Genomic DNA, 12,029 nt, shown 5'->3' with positions numbered 1-12,029 from the left:
GCAGTTCCCGTCGCTTCCACGCGGGGCGCTGTGTCCCCGCGGCTGCTTCCTGGGCTCCGCGCACTGGCTCAGCACCTGGAGGGGCTGCGGCCGTGCTGGGGCGGGGCCCTCTGGGCGGGGCGGGCTTAGCTGCCGGCCTGTCCGCCGAGGCGCAGGGAGGGTGGATGCGCGCTGGTCCCCGCCCCTCGCGCCCCCGCCTCTCCTCCTCCCACTCTCGTCCCCGCCCCCAGCCTCCGGATCGCTGCCTGCCGCCCGGAATTACTTATTTTAAATGATTTAGTTCAAATAAAGTAAAGTAAGGCTTTCCCAAGGTGTAAAAGTAAAATCATAGGAACGCGCATAAAGGAACAGTGTGGCCCTCCGCGCCCAGCAGTGACCATTCTGAACGTTTACGCTTCTCGGGCATCTTCTCCGTAAATCTCGGTAACGTGGGACTGCGCGCTCCTTCCCGCCGAGGGTTCAGGTCTCCTCTGCCGCTCTGGCCCCGCGGCCTTCCTGGCGGTGCAGACCCCTCCCCGCCCTGACTGGCGGCCGCACTGCTGCTGTAATTACCCCGTTTATTTTCCTCTCCTGTTGAGGGCTTTTCTCTCCCTCTTCCTCCCTCCCTCTTTCCTCTTCCAAACTCCTGTCGCGGTGTTGACAGGTTTTGCGCTGTCAGATTCTGATCCAGCCCGATGGCGCCGGCGCCGCGCTGTCCCAGGCCTGACCACGGCCGGCACGCCTTCCCTGGGACTGGGCCTGGGTCCCCATCCTCTTGTCTGTCCGCCTGTCTGTCCAGGTTTCCCAGTGGTGGTCTCTGCGGGGCGCCCCGTCTGAGCTGCAGGGCGGGGCGGCCAGCTGGCCCCTCCCGGCTGTGCCGTCCCGTCTGGTCTCTGACCGCTTGTGGCCGTGCCGCCATGGTGACCCTCCAAGTGCTCAGTGGTTCATCCCCGCCTTCCCTGCTGTGTCATGGGTGACATCCTCAGCTGTTTTCCTCCAGTCCTAGTTCCTGGGTCACACTCACGTTTCTCTTCAACGTATTTCTTTCCTCACAGCCTGCTTATTCAGGGACTCTGTCTTTCTCATCTCTCTCAGGGTATTTCACTGTTTTGCACATTAACTGGTTCTGCTCTGTTCCCCATGTCTGGGAGCCTCTTGATGGATCATCCGGCGCTGACCCAGCAGTTTAGGGAAGAGGCACCGAGTGGCCCTGGGGGCTGGTGGGGGTGTGGCTGGTGCTCTCTCTGTGGGTGATGGGCGAGTCCGTGTTCCAGTGAGAGGAACCACGTATGTGCTGCGGGTGCTGCTTCGCAGGATGAAGTGATGCTTGAGGAGAACCCTCGGGCCGTCACTGCGGGTGTCTGGCAGTAGGAACGGCAGGGGTCACCTGTTCATAGTGTCCTCTTCCCACCAAGCCTCTGCTTTCCTGGGCTAGAGGGGGCGTGAGTCTGGGATGTGGAGATGCAGGGGGCTGGGGTGGGGGCCGGCGGTCCCCTCGGCTCTCAGGTGGGTTCCAGACCCACCGCCCCTTTCCAGGCACCCGAGGTATCCTTGAACTACCGTCCCGTCTCCCGTTCTTGCTCCCTACTGTCTCCTCCTCCGTCTTGTTTCCTGGGCTGTCACGGAGGACGGAGCAGGTGCAGGGTTCGCTTGGCCGTGCTGACTGGGCTCTGAGACCCTGCCAAGGTTTCAGACCAGCCCCCTGTCTCAGGTGTCCACTTCTGGTGAGGAGGGCCTGGATGTGCAGTCTTACCCAGACTGGTGGGTTACTCACCAGTGGTGTGACCTGAGACAAGTCGTTTAACCTCCCGGAACCCCAGCTATTGTCTGTCTGTCTGTAATCACTGGTGCGTCGGGGGGCCAGCTGCCCAGGTGGCTGCCCTGCCTCCCCAGGCCCCCCATCTAGGGGCAAGACGCAGGCAAGGAGCCTCAGGGCCACGTCCATGGTCTCTTTCTCAGGGATCCCGTCCTCTGGCAGAAAGCCGTTTAAAGATCTTGGGGGTGGAACAGAAAATCAGCCATTCCCTAAGATGTAAAAGGGAGCCTTGGTTTAGAAGGGCACCCTGTACTGGGCACTGGACGTGCAGTGTAGGCTCCAGGCTCCGGTCTAAAGAGTATGTCGATCGAGAGCAGTGCAGGGTGGGTGCGTCTCTGGGGGGTGCGCCTCTCGGAGGGGCTCTGCCAAGTGGTGGGGTTTCTCCTGATGTTACAGGAAGTCAGCTGTGACTGGAGGTGGGAGACAGAGGCGAGATGAGTTAGTTGATTTGCCGGTGGGGTGAGGAGGGTCCAGGTCTTCCTGGATTTGGGGAGAACTCTCTGTTCTCCTCCCCTGCAGTGCTGGCCACCATCAACCTGCAGTCACAGAGCGAGCTGCAGCTGCTGGTCACCTATCTGCTAAGTGTCCAGGTGAGTCAGTGAGCACGGACCAGGTTCCCAAAGCGGGGCTGAGCCTCCATGTGGGGAGCCTGCCCCTGGCTCGGGTCCGCAGACTGAGGGAAGGCCCCGGCTCAGCCCCGGCTCAGCCCTGGGCTTCAGCCTCCCTTCCCCAGGGCCCATCCCACCCCCGTGCCCCTCTTCCTGCCCCGGCGAGGTTGCTCTGAGGGGTCCCTGTGTCGGCTGGTGCGTGAAGCTAGTTTCCTGCCTCTTGAGAAAGGGGCACTTTGTGAAGCTCTGGGCTTGGTGCGCTGTGTCCCAGAGGCCTTTTGTCTGGAAGTTTGTAGACTCAGGAGTTCCAGGTGTGCTCATTTTGGCCCTAGGGGTTGAGGGAAGAGACATTCCCTGCCCGTTTGTGTCTGACCTTAACCTGCTCTGGGCCCGGAAAGACGGTTGTCACCAGAAAACGGGAGTCCTAGTCCCTTCCAGGCCAGGAGGGGAGGAGCTCCTGGATGTATCCAGGAACTTATGGTGAAGTCCTACCCTGACTGACTCCTCCGGTCTTAGGTCCGCGTCCTCTCCCAGGGAGAGCGATGATCTGGCCCAGGCCACTGTGACCATTTGGGGAGCAGAGGCTGCATCTCACCCTGTGTTATGGGGCTGTTGGTGGGGGAGGCTGGGTTGTCCCCTGTTCCAGCTGTTCCTTTTCAGGAGCAGATGTGGTATCCAGAGGGACAGCCACGTGAAGCCATAACCACAGTGTGAAGCCGCCAGGGTGAGGGCCCCGGTGTGTGGGAGGTGCTACTGGAGTTTAGAGGGACCAGCAGGATGCAGAGAGGTGCCCAGGACGAGGTGGGACAGAGTGGGCCCCTGGACAGCTGCTCCACAGGTCCAAGAAGACAGCATGCAGGCGGCCCGCGGCCCAGCTTGTGTCCCCGCTTCCTCCGCCTGCCCAGCAGGGGTCTGAGACGACAGGGTCTCTGCCCACTGGGGAAGAGACGTGTTAGGGAAACAGTTGCCCAGGAGCCAAGTGGGCTTGTCCTGGAGTTTTCCCAGGATAGGGATAGTGTTGTGCCCCTCACCTTCTCTTCCCTCTTCTGTGAAGTGGGGGTCACAGTGGGACCCCTCATAGGGCAGTTAAAGGTCAAGTGGGTGATGTCTGGGGGGAACTCAGGCAGCCATGATCCCCAGAGGCTCCTGCAGCGTCGTCCGCAGAGGGGTGGCCCCAGGCCATTCGTCCTGTCCACAGCACTCGTGGCCACAACGTGTGCTTTCATCCAGGAAGGGGCCGTTCAGATCAGAGGTCCTTCAGGGGGTCAGTGCCCCTGCCCTGCTTTACTTGGGGTGCCAGGCTGTACCTTGCCGGCCTGGGTCTGTCCAGTGACTAAAAGATGAAAGCAGGTATCCCTGAGCACATCTTCAGGGGGCAGCGTGTGCTGAGGGCTCCAGTGTCCCATCCCCTGTGATTCTCCCAGTGGCCACAGGAGACAGATTCCAGGACAGGGAACCCCTGGCAGGGGCAGGTCAGGGAGTCCTGCACAGTCCAGGTACAGCCAGCTCTTGGCTACGTCGGGCCATTGGTGGACAGCCCGGCCCCTCAGGTGAGGGACCCCTCCTGGCACTGGAGGCTGCTGACGTGTGTGACTTACTGACCTAAACGAGGTATAGGGTGTCCCCTTGGAGGTAGGCATCCATGAGGAAACCAAGCCACTGGTCTTGCTAGAAAATTGTCGTGACTTCTGTGGCCTTTCCTGCGGCATGGTGGGGACCTTCTACTCAACGGACCACAAACCTGCCACCACCCTGAAGGGACAGTGACGCCCTGTGCCAGGGGCCCCTGACCGCCAGGCTGTCAGTGGCAGAGGGGGTGCTTGATGGGCGAGGAAGACCTGCGGTGCAGAGCCAGCGACACCAGCATCAGCCCCAACGCCTCTCTGGTGCTCTGGCACTTCTGCGAACGTGGCTGTGCGGAGCTGGTCCCTGGAGTGATCTCTGTGTCCCTGGGGCAGTCTTGCGCCAAGTCAGGATCTGGAAGCAATACTAGACTCTGGACCGTCCTGCGAGGCATCGTGGTGGCAGTCTGCGCTGGGACAGCTGTGGCGCCCTGGTCTTCTGGTCTGGTTTTGCAAACTTCTGATGAAACTGACCTGGGCCTGGTGGAGGGCCCACCCCACAGCCCCCGACCCCTCCAGCCAAAGGGACGTGGCAGCTGCGGGTCTGTGTCCACATGAGCCTCTCAGAGAGGGTGACTCTGGTGGAAGGCTCTCCCTCCCTGGAGAGGACACATAGAGCTTGGCTTGATCTAGAAAGCAAACCGGTGTGAGGACCACACGGCTGTGCTGCTGGGAAAGGCTCACCTCAGGCGGAACCCGGGGTTCTCCACCAGCACCGTGGGCAGCATTGACACCACATCCACGGGGCAGTGTCTGCTGTGTCCGCTTCGGTAGCCCCAGCCACTCACTCTACTCCGGGTGGAGGCTGCACATGGGGGACGAGCAGGTGCAGGTGCATTTGGTGCTCACCTGTGCCCTGCTTACAGGTGTCTGAGGCTAGGTGTGCAGCTGGGAAGGGTCCAGAAGTCGGAGGTGCTGGACTCCTCAGGAAGGGCCCCCATCTCCCTCAGCCAGCTAACATCTGCTTTTGTGGTGCGCAGAGCGTTCAGCCCAAGATGGTAATGGAGTACTGGACCGGCTGGTTCGACTCGTGGGGCGGCCCACACAACATCCTGGACTCCTCAGGTGAGCGCCGTGCGGGGCCGTGTCCAGCGCGAGTGTGAGATTAAGTTCTGGCTTGGCTGCTACGTGATGCAGAGGAGCTGCCGGGCTCCGGGGAGTCTCTGCCGCATAGTCAGGTCTTGATGGTCCGGAGTCACCAGTCCTGACGCATGAGGTGAGCGGTCGAACGGGGCTCTGGGACGCCTTTGTGAACAGGTGAGGACGCGTGTCTCTGGAGACACCTGGCCAGCACAATGTGTCAAGAAGAAGCAGAAGCCCTGGAGCGCAGAGCAGACATTGGGACGTGTGTGGCCCAGGCATCCTCCGTCTCCGTCCTCAGCCCTGGGCGCACCTGCAGACGGGTGTGGGCAGAGGTGGGCGCACCTGCTCCTGCAGCCTCGCGTGCCCGTGAGGGACACAGGTGCACAGCTTCCTACATGGTTAGGTGTGGATCCCATCACCACTTGAAGGAAAGCAGATAGCCTGGAGGGCTGATTCGGTCTCTTGTTGATGAGGACCTGGGTGGCCCTCCCGTGGTCAGGTTAGCTCACCTGGCCTGTCTCCTGCAACACCTTCCCAGCAACAGCCCTGCTTCATTAATGCACGTCTGACCGTGCTTACTCACCTGCCCCAGGAAGAGCCTAGCCGTCCCATTTCCAGCAGGCGCATTGACACTGAGTGTGAAAGTAGTTTTGGTGCTTGGTGGTCTGATAGGTCCTCGTTCAGCCCTCATGTCTTGGACCAGTGCTGAGGTTTTAAACCGTATGTATGTTTGTATTTATCAGCCGTTTATATCATTGCTCTGCTGTTACTGAGTGCTGAGGGTTCACTCTCCAGTCCAGTGGGACCAGGGAAGGGAGGGGGTCAGAACCACATCTCTCTTTCTGAATCTGGTCTCCCTGTCTCCTAAGTGGGCGTCACAGGAGAGGCCCGCCAGGAGGAGGGGCCCGCCAGGAGGAGGGGGCCGCCGTACTGCGGGCTGCAGACTTGGGTCAGTGCAGACTTGCCTGGGGTTCAAGAGCCCTGGAAGCCCAGGCCATGGGTCCGAGATCTGTCGTCTTCCCCCACAGCCTATGGTTGGGTTTAGTGGCAGCTCTAGGACGAGCGGTGAGGGGGTCGGAAGAAGGCCTCAGCGCGTGGCCCTCCCTCTCTCTGTCTCTCTCTCTCCCCCTCTCTCTGTCTTTGTCTCTCTCTCCGTCTCTCTGTCTGTCTCTGTCTCTCTCTCTATCTCTTTCTTTCCTTCTCTGACTCCGCACCCACCCGCCAGAGGTTCTCAAGACGGTGTCTGCCATCGTGGACGCCGGCTCTTCCATCAACCTCTACATGTTCCATGGGGGCACCAACTTTGGCTTCATGAACGGGGCGCTGCACTTCCAGGACTACAAGTCTGACGTCACCAGCTATGGCAAGTGTCCCCAGCTCGGGCCTTTCCTGTGCACCCAGCTTTGTGGGTCTGGCCTTTGAGGGGAACCCCTCGGGACGGCTTATGGCCCCATCAGTGTGATGGCCAAGGTTCTGTCTGCGTGATCACTTCTGAACTTTCAGAGCTGTTGGAGACGGGGGGGTCTTCGGAAGTCAGCCAGGGGAAGAGGGGGCACGGGCTGGGGAGGGAAGACCCTCAGGTGGGGGAACCCCCCTCCCTCCTCAGGCCTTGAGATGAGGCACCCCTGGCCCCCTGCCTGGAAATTCAGGGCCTGGCATTCTGGGTGGCGTTCAGTAGTATTTAGTAGGTGTGGTGTCTCGACTGATGACGCCCAAATTGCTGGACGAGGACCCTGCTGTCTGCTCAGCTTCTCCCCCTCCATCTGCTGCCACGCATGACATGTCCTGGGGCCCAGGGTCCAAGGCCATGACGGTGCTGGGTGTCTTGCAGACTATGACGCGGTGCTGACGGAGGCCGGGGACTACACCGCCAAGTACGTCAAGCTCCGGGAATTCTTCGGTTCTGTTTCAGGTACCTGCCTGCGTGGACCCAGGCCCTACTGGGCCCGGCTTCTGCTCTGAGACCCCAGATTTTGCTCTGAGTTGCTCCCCTCAACCCCAGCCTGCACCCCAGCTGGTCTGTGTGTGGGAACGTCCCAGACAAGGACAGGCATGTGTGAGGGGCAGTTCTCATCAGAGTTGGGGTCCCGCCAGCCCCACCTTCTCACAAGTGTCAAGGTCCCTGAGGACATGTGGATGCCCCTGCCCGCCCCCGGCCTTGCCTTCCCAGTGGCGTCTCGGCTCGACTGAGAGTGGCCTGGGCCAGGGGCGTGCTGGGCTGTGGGCAGGAGCCGGGCCCAGGGAGGCTGGAGGCGCCGTGACCGGGGGATCCTCTCGGACGGCCTTCTGTCTGCTTGTGTCACAGGGGCCCCTCTGCCTCTCCCACCCGACCTTCTTCCCAAGACGGCATACGAGGCAGTGAAGCCAGTTTTCTGCCTGTCCCTGTGGGATGTGCTGCCCTACCTGGAGGAGGTGAGAGCCACCCGCGGCCCTGAAGGAAGAGAAGCTGCTTGGCCGCGTCACGGTCTGCTCCCCACCTTCAGAACTCAGAGCAGAGAACCCACTCGTGCTGGAGCATGAGGCGGGAGGGACAGAAAGCAGCAGAGGAGGGGCTGGTCACACAGTCGGGACCTGGCCTCCAGTCTCGGAGGAGGTGGGGGATGGGGCTTCAGCCTCTTGAGAAGGGCGCCCCTCCTGGAGCCGCTTCCGAGCTGCCCTGGTGCAGAAGGTGTGGTGGATACAAAGCCGTCAGTCACTGCGCACTGGGCTTCGTGCTGCTCCCCCCCATCCCCACCCTGGTGACCGTGGGGAGCCATGCAGGCAGTGGGATGAGAAGTCAGGAGCAGAACCACGGAGCTCAACTGTGTGATGAGAAGTCAAGTGGAAGAAGTGTTCCTGCTGCCCAGCCGCCCCTGCCACCAGAGAGCTAACCCTGGGTCGGGGGGGGGGTGCCTGCTGCCCGCCACCCCCGGGAGACGAGGCCCTGCCCGTCTCTTCTCCATGCAGCCAGTCAGCTCGGAAAAGCCAGTCAACATGGAGAACCTCCCGATAAACGATGGGAACGGGCAGTCCTTCGGGTACACGCTGTACGAGACCACCATCACCTCGTCTGGCATACTCAGTGGTCTCGTGCGCGACCGGGGGCAGGTAGGAGCGGCCTGTCTGTCCCGCATGCCTGACCCTCCCCTGAGCGTCAAGGTGTGGAGAAGGCCCCTCGGCAGGAGTTGCGGCCTCCACCTCCTCCCAGGCTGGTGCACATGGCTCCCTCTGCCTGCCCCAGCCAATGGGGTGCGTCCTGGTCTGTCTGCTCGCTTGGCAGGTGTTTGTGAACACAGTCTCCGTAGGGTTCCTGGACTACAAGAGGAAGGAAGTCGCCATCCCCTTGATCCAGGTGTGCCCTGGGGCTGGTGGCGGGTGCTTGCCAGCTGCGCTCTGGGCAGGTGTGGGGGCGCCAGGCAGGGAGGCTGAGACACAGAGCTGCTGATGGGGAGGTGAGCGTGGCTTTCTGACCAGCGGGAACCCTCCCTGCCGTCCTCAGAGCTTAGGGAGAACTGGGGCTCCACGGAGAAACCCCGAGGGGCAGTTGTACCTGTGTGGCTGGGAATCAGGCTTTCCTCAGTGACAGCTGCATTCCTGGCAGGGGTTCATTTTGCTAAGGATCTTGGTGGAGAATTGCGGGCGAGTCAACTATGGGGATAACATCAACGACCAGCGCAAAGGTGAGTCACGACACATGCCTGGCTGTTCCTTCTCCATGGCAGCACACGGAGGCTGAGCTGTAGGTGGGGTCACGGGGGCCACTGGGGGGAGGGGGTCACGGGGGCCACTGGGGGAGGGGGTCACGGGGACCACTGGGGGGAGGGGGTCATGGGGACCACTGGTGGGGGTTACGGAGGCCAGTGGAGTGAGTTGGCATAAGACATTTGCCTTCTTGGTTCTTCACGCTGAATTTCTTTTCTCACTCTCTGGAGCCCGTCGATAGTCCATTTTGTGTGGGAAGGAGGACACATGAACAAAATGCTCCTATGCTCCTCCAGGAACATCCCACCGATTCATCTTATTTTTCCTGGCCTTCTAAACAGTCTCTGTTTACATCTGCCTTTTTTTTCCCTTCTGTATCAAAACATGGGTGGTTTTATGTAAGTTATGAAGTCAGAACTCAGACAATAAATCAGACTGTGGCAGGAAGCCTGGTGGCCTCCAGCGCTCACGGGTGTTGGTCTTTGTGACGAGGGAACCTGCAGAGCCCTTCCTCACCTCAGGGAGATGTGGCCCAGCCGCGGGGGCTCTTGGACCCCGGGGACCAGCCCGTCCAGAGGGCCTCAGCGCTGCCAGGCTGCCCAGGAATCCCTGTGTTCCTCTCTGGGTCTCAGCATCTCCTCTGGGCGCTCCCTCTGCAGGCCCACCTTCACTTCCCTTTTTCTTCTGGGGTGGGAGGCACTATAGCCTGGCCCTGGTCCCCGTCTTCGCCTCCCTGGGCCCCCGACCAAGGTGTGTCCTGGCCTCTCACTGTGGAGTCCTGTCCTAGTTCGTAAGTCACAGTCCTGCCTGCCGGAACTGTGTGCCCCTCCACACCTGTCCTGGCACTTAAGAGAGTCTGGGACCCCACCAAGCTGACCTGGAAGCTAGGCTGGAGCCGCTGTGAGCTCTTGGTCACCTGCCCCTTTGGCCTCATTTCATGGGGTTGGGATTCTCAGCCCCTGGAAGGGAGCGTCCCCCTCAGAGGGGCTCTGGCCAATGTTGCCCTCAGGCGCTGCCCCCCTGCACATCCTGGGGTCACTCACCACTTTGGGGTTGCTGGGGGAGGCTTTGAGTCGTGTGGAGAATGCCCTCAGGGAGCTGGCCCTTCAGAGGGAATCCTCGCCAGGAGACTTTCCAGAAATGTTTCTCGCAGGTGCCTGGGTGGTCAGCTGTCCCCTGCCATTGGTCTTGCTCAGTGTCCCCGCCTCCTCCCCACAGGTTTAATTGGGGACCTCTATCTGAACGATTCTCCCCTGAGAGGTTTCAAAATCTACAGCCTGGAGATGAAGAAGGGCTTCTTCAAGAGGTCGGTCCCTGCCCCGCACAGCCTGGGAGCTGCCCTGGCCTCAGCCCCAAGGCCCTGGAAACTTCCAGAGCCCAGAGCGGCTCCGCACCCCCCCCCAATGGCGGGGGAAGTGCCAGAGCTGGGGCGGATGTGCCCGTGGTACCCCCGTGCCCAGTGCTGTGCCCCAGTGGGGGCTGGGGGGCCTTGGGAGCCTAACCCTAACCCTCTTGTCCTCCATCCTGTCCATAGTTTCCTTGGAGACAAGTGGAACCCTGTCCCCGACGTGCCCACATTCCCTGCTTTCTTCCTGGGTGTCCTGTCTGTCCCCCTCTCCCCCTATGACACCTTCATGAAGCTGGAGGTTTGTAGCCCCGCCCTGCCCAGGCTCTGTGGGCTTCCCTCTCAGAGGCCCCACACTGCCTGTACCCAGAGGGTCTCCAGCTTGGCCTCCCTGGTGTGGGAGGGGTGGGCTCAGAGCAGAAGGACCACCTGGTGGACTCTCAGGCCCAGGCTCCTATGTCCAGTCTGAGCCTATGCACTCTGCCTGGGGGGCTCAGCACTCACGGAACGGGAGCTAGAACTCCCCACCTGTTAACCGCATGGCTGTTGGAACACCATCCCTGGGAGCTGAGAGAAGAACTCATGGCCTGTGTCTGTGTCTCTGCCTCCTGTGTGTGTGTTCGGTGGTCCTCGTGGTCGACTGACACCGTCGCTACTCTGCTTAAAGGGCTGGGAGAAGGGGGTTGTATTCGTCAACGGGCAAAACCTCGGACGCTACTGGAACGTCGGGCCCCAGGAGACCCTCTACCTCCCTGGTGTCTGGTTGGCCGAAGGCATCAACCAGGTGAGGGCACTTTTCCCAGGGACCGGTTCTCAACAATGCCCTCCCTGCACACAGTTTCCCTGGGGGCATTCGGCAGGCAGGAGGGGACAGAAGCCCCTTCTGAGTGGATCCCTGCTCCTTCCAACCGGTCCCCAGCCCTTCCTGAGGGCCCTGGTCTGGCTCCAAGACCTACCAGCTGTCTCTCCCCCAGGTCATTGTCTTCGAGGAGAAGATGGCGGGTCCAATGATACAGTTCACAGAAACGCCCCACCTAGGCCGGCGCCAGTACGTCGACTGAGCAGCTCCCGGCAAGGAACCAGCAGACCCTCCCTGCTGACCTGCCCGGTGCTGCCCCACCCACTGCCCGTCCAGAGTCCGGAGTGCTCCTCAGTCGTGGCGTCGGGGCCAGGACTCAGCTCTGCTTCTGCTGCAGTTCAGACCCTAACCCTGCAGACTGAAGGAGAGTAGGGGTGAGGAGGGACCCGTCTTCCCTGGAGTGCTTCTTGGCTGGGCTCTGTGCTGGCTCCTTCCGACTCCCCTTGACGGGCAGGCACGACTCCTGGAGGGGTTGCTCCTCTGAATGTCCCCCGGACCAGCCACGACCCTGACCCTGGGGCCCCTGTTTCTGAGCTGGTGTGCGTGGCACTGTTTGTAGAGGATGAGGGGCCCTGGAGTCGACCTGTTTCTCCTTCACAACCCTGCCCGAGCCTTCCCTGCGATTCACAAGGAAGTCCGTGGGATGGATGCAGGCCACCTTTCACTTCTACTCCAATGGCGCTGACAGAGTCAGGAAAATGGGCACTTGTTTTCTGAGTGCGAGGAGCTCCAGTTTCACTCTGTGAGAAGCAGTAACAGCTGAGGAGGAAAGGTCGCCACTCTCAGAAGGTCCAGGAGGACGGGGGCACCAGGCGTGGCTGTGGGGGCGTTGGCAGGAGTGTTGGGGTGTCAGGGGCCAGCGCTGGGCCCCAGGCGTTGGTCAGGATTCCCAGGGCTTGGCGGGGATCTGGCACTGTGTTACGGCCTAGCTTCGCTGCCCTGAGTTGCAATAAAGTAACAGAGTTGAATCAGATCCCCCTTGGTGATGTTCTGTGATCCCTTCTGTGTGCTGGGAGCCAGAGGTGAGGGTGATGTG

At 61.2% G+C, this 12,029-nt stretch overlaps 1 protein-coding gene across 1 annotated transcript in view; it reads left to right on the top strand.

Moving 5' to 3' along the window:
- Positions 1–11,982, top strand: part of GLB1L2 (galactosidase beta 1 like 2) — a 30,822-nt gene extending 18,840 nt beyond the window's left edge. The window contains exons 8-19 of the mRNA XM_032472464.1: positions 2,315–2,385; positions 5,006–5,090; positions 6,334–6,471; positions 6,940–7,020; positions 7,414–7,520; positions 8,055–8,195; positions 8,368–8,439; positions 8,689–8,767; positions 10,008–10,095; positions 10,324–10,435; positions 10,802–10,918; positions 11,109–11,982. Of these exons, the coding sequence (XP_032328355.1) occupies positions 2,315–2,385; positions 5,006–5,090; positions 6,334–6,471; positions 6,940–7,020; positions 7,414–7,520; positions 8,055–8,195; positions 8,368–8,439; positions 8,689–8,767; positions 10,008–10,095; positions 10,324–10,435; positions 10,802–10,918; positions 11,109–11,195 (1,178 nt within the window). The 3' untranslated portion in view covers positions 11,196–11,982. The remainder of the gene's footprint in view (positions 1–2,314; positions 2,386–5,005; positions 5,091–6,333; positions 6,472–6,939; positions 7,021–7,413; positions 7,521–8,054; positions 8,196–8,367; positions 8,440–8,688; positions 8,768–10,007; positions 10,096–10,323; positions 10,436–10,801; positions 10,919–11,108) is intronic.
- Positions 11,983–12,029: the final 47 nt, after the last annotated feature.

This window comes from Camelus ferus, chromosome 33, assembly GCF_009834535.1.
Source record: "Camelus ferus isolate YT-003-E chromosome 33, BCGSAC_Cfer_1.0, whole genome shotgun sequence".
NCBI lineage: Eukaryota > Metazoa > Chordata > Mammalia > Artiodactyla > Camelidae > Camelus > Camelus ferus.
The sequence above is the reverse complement of the archived record's forward strand: the minus strand, read 5'-3'. Positions and strand labels throughout refer to the sequence as shown.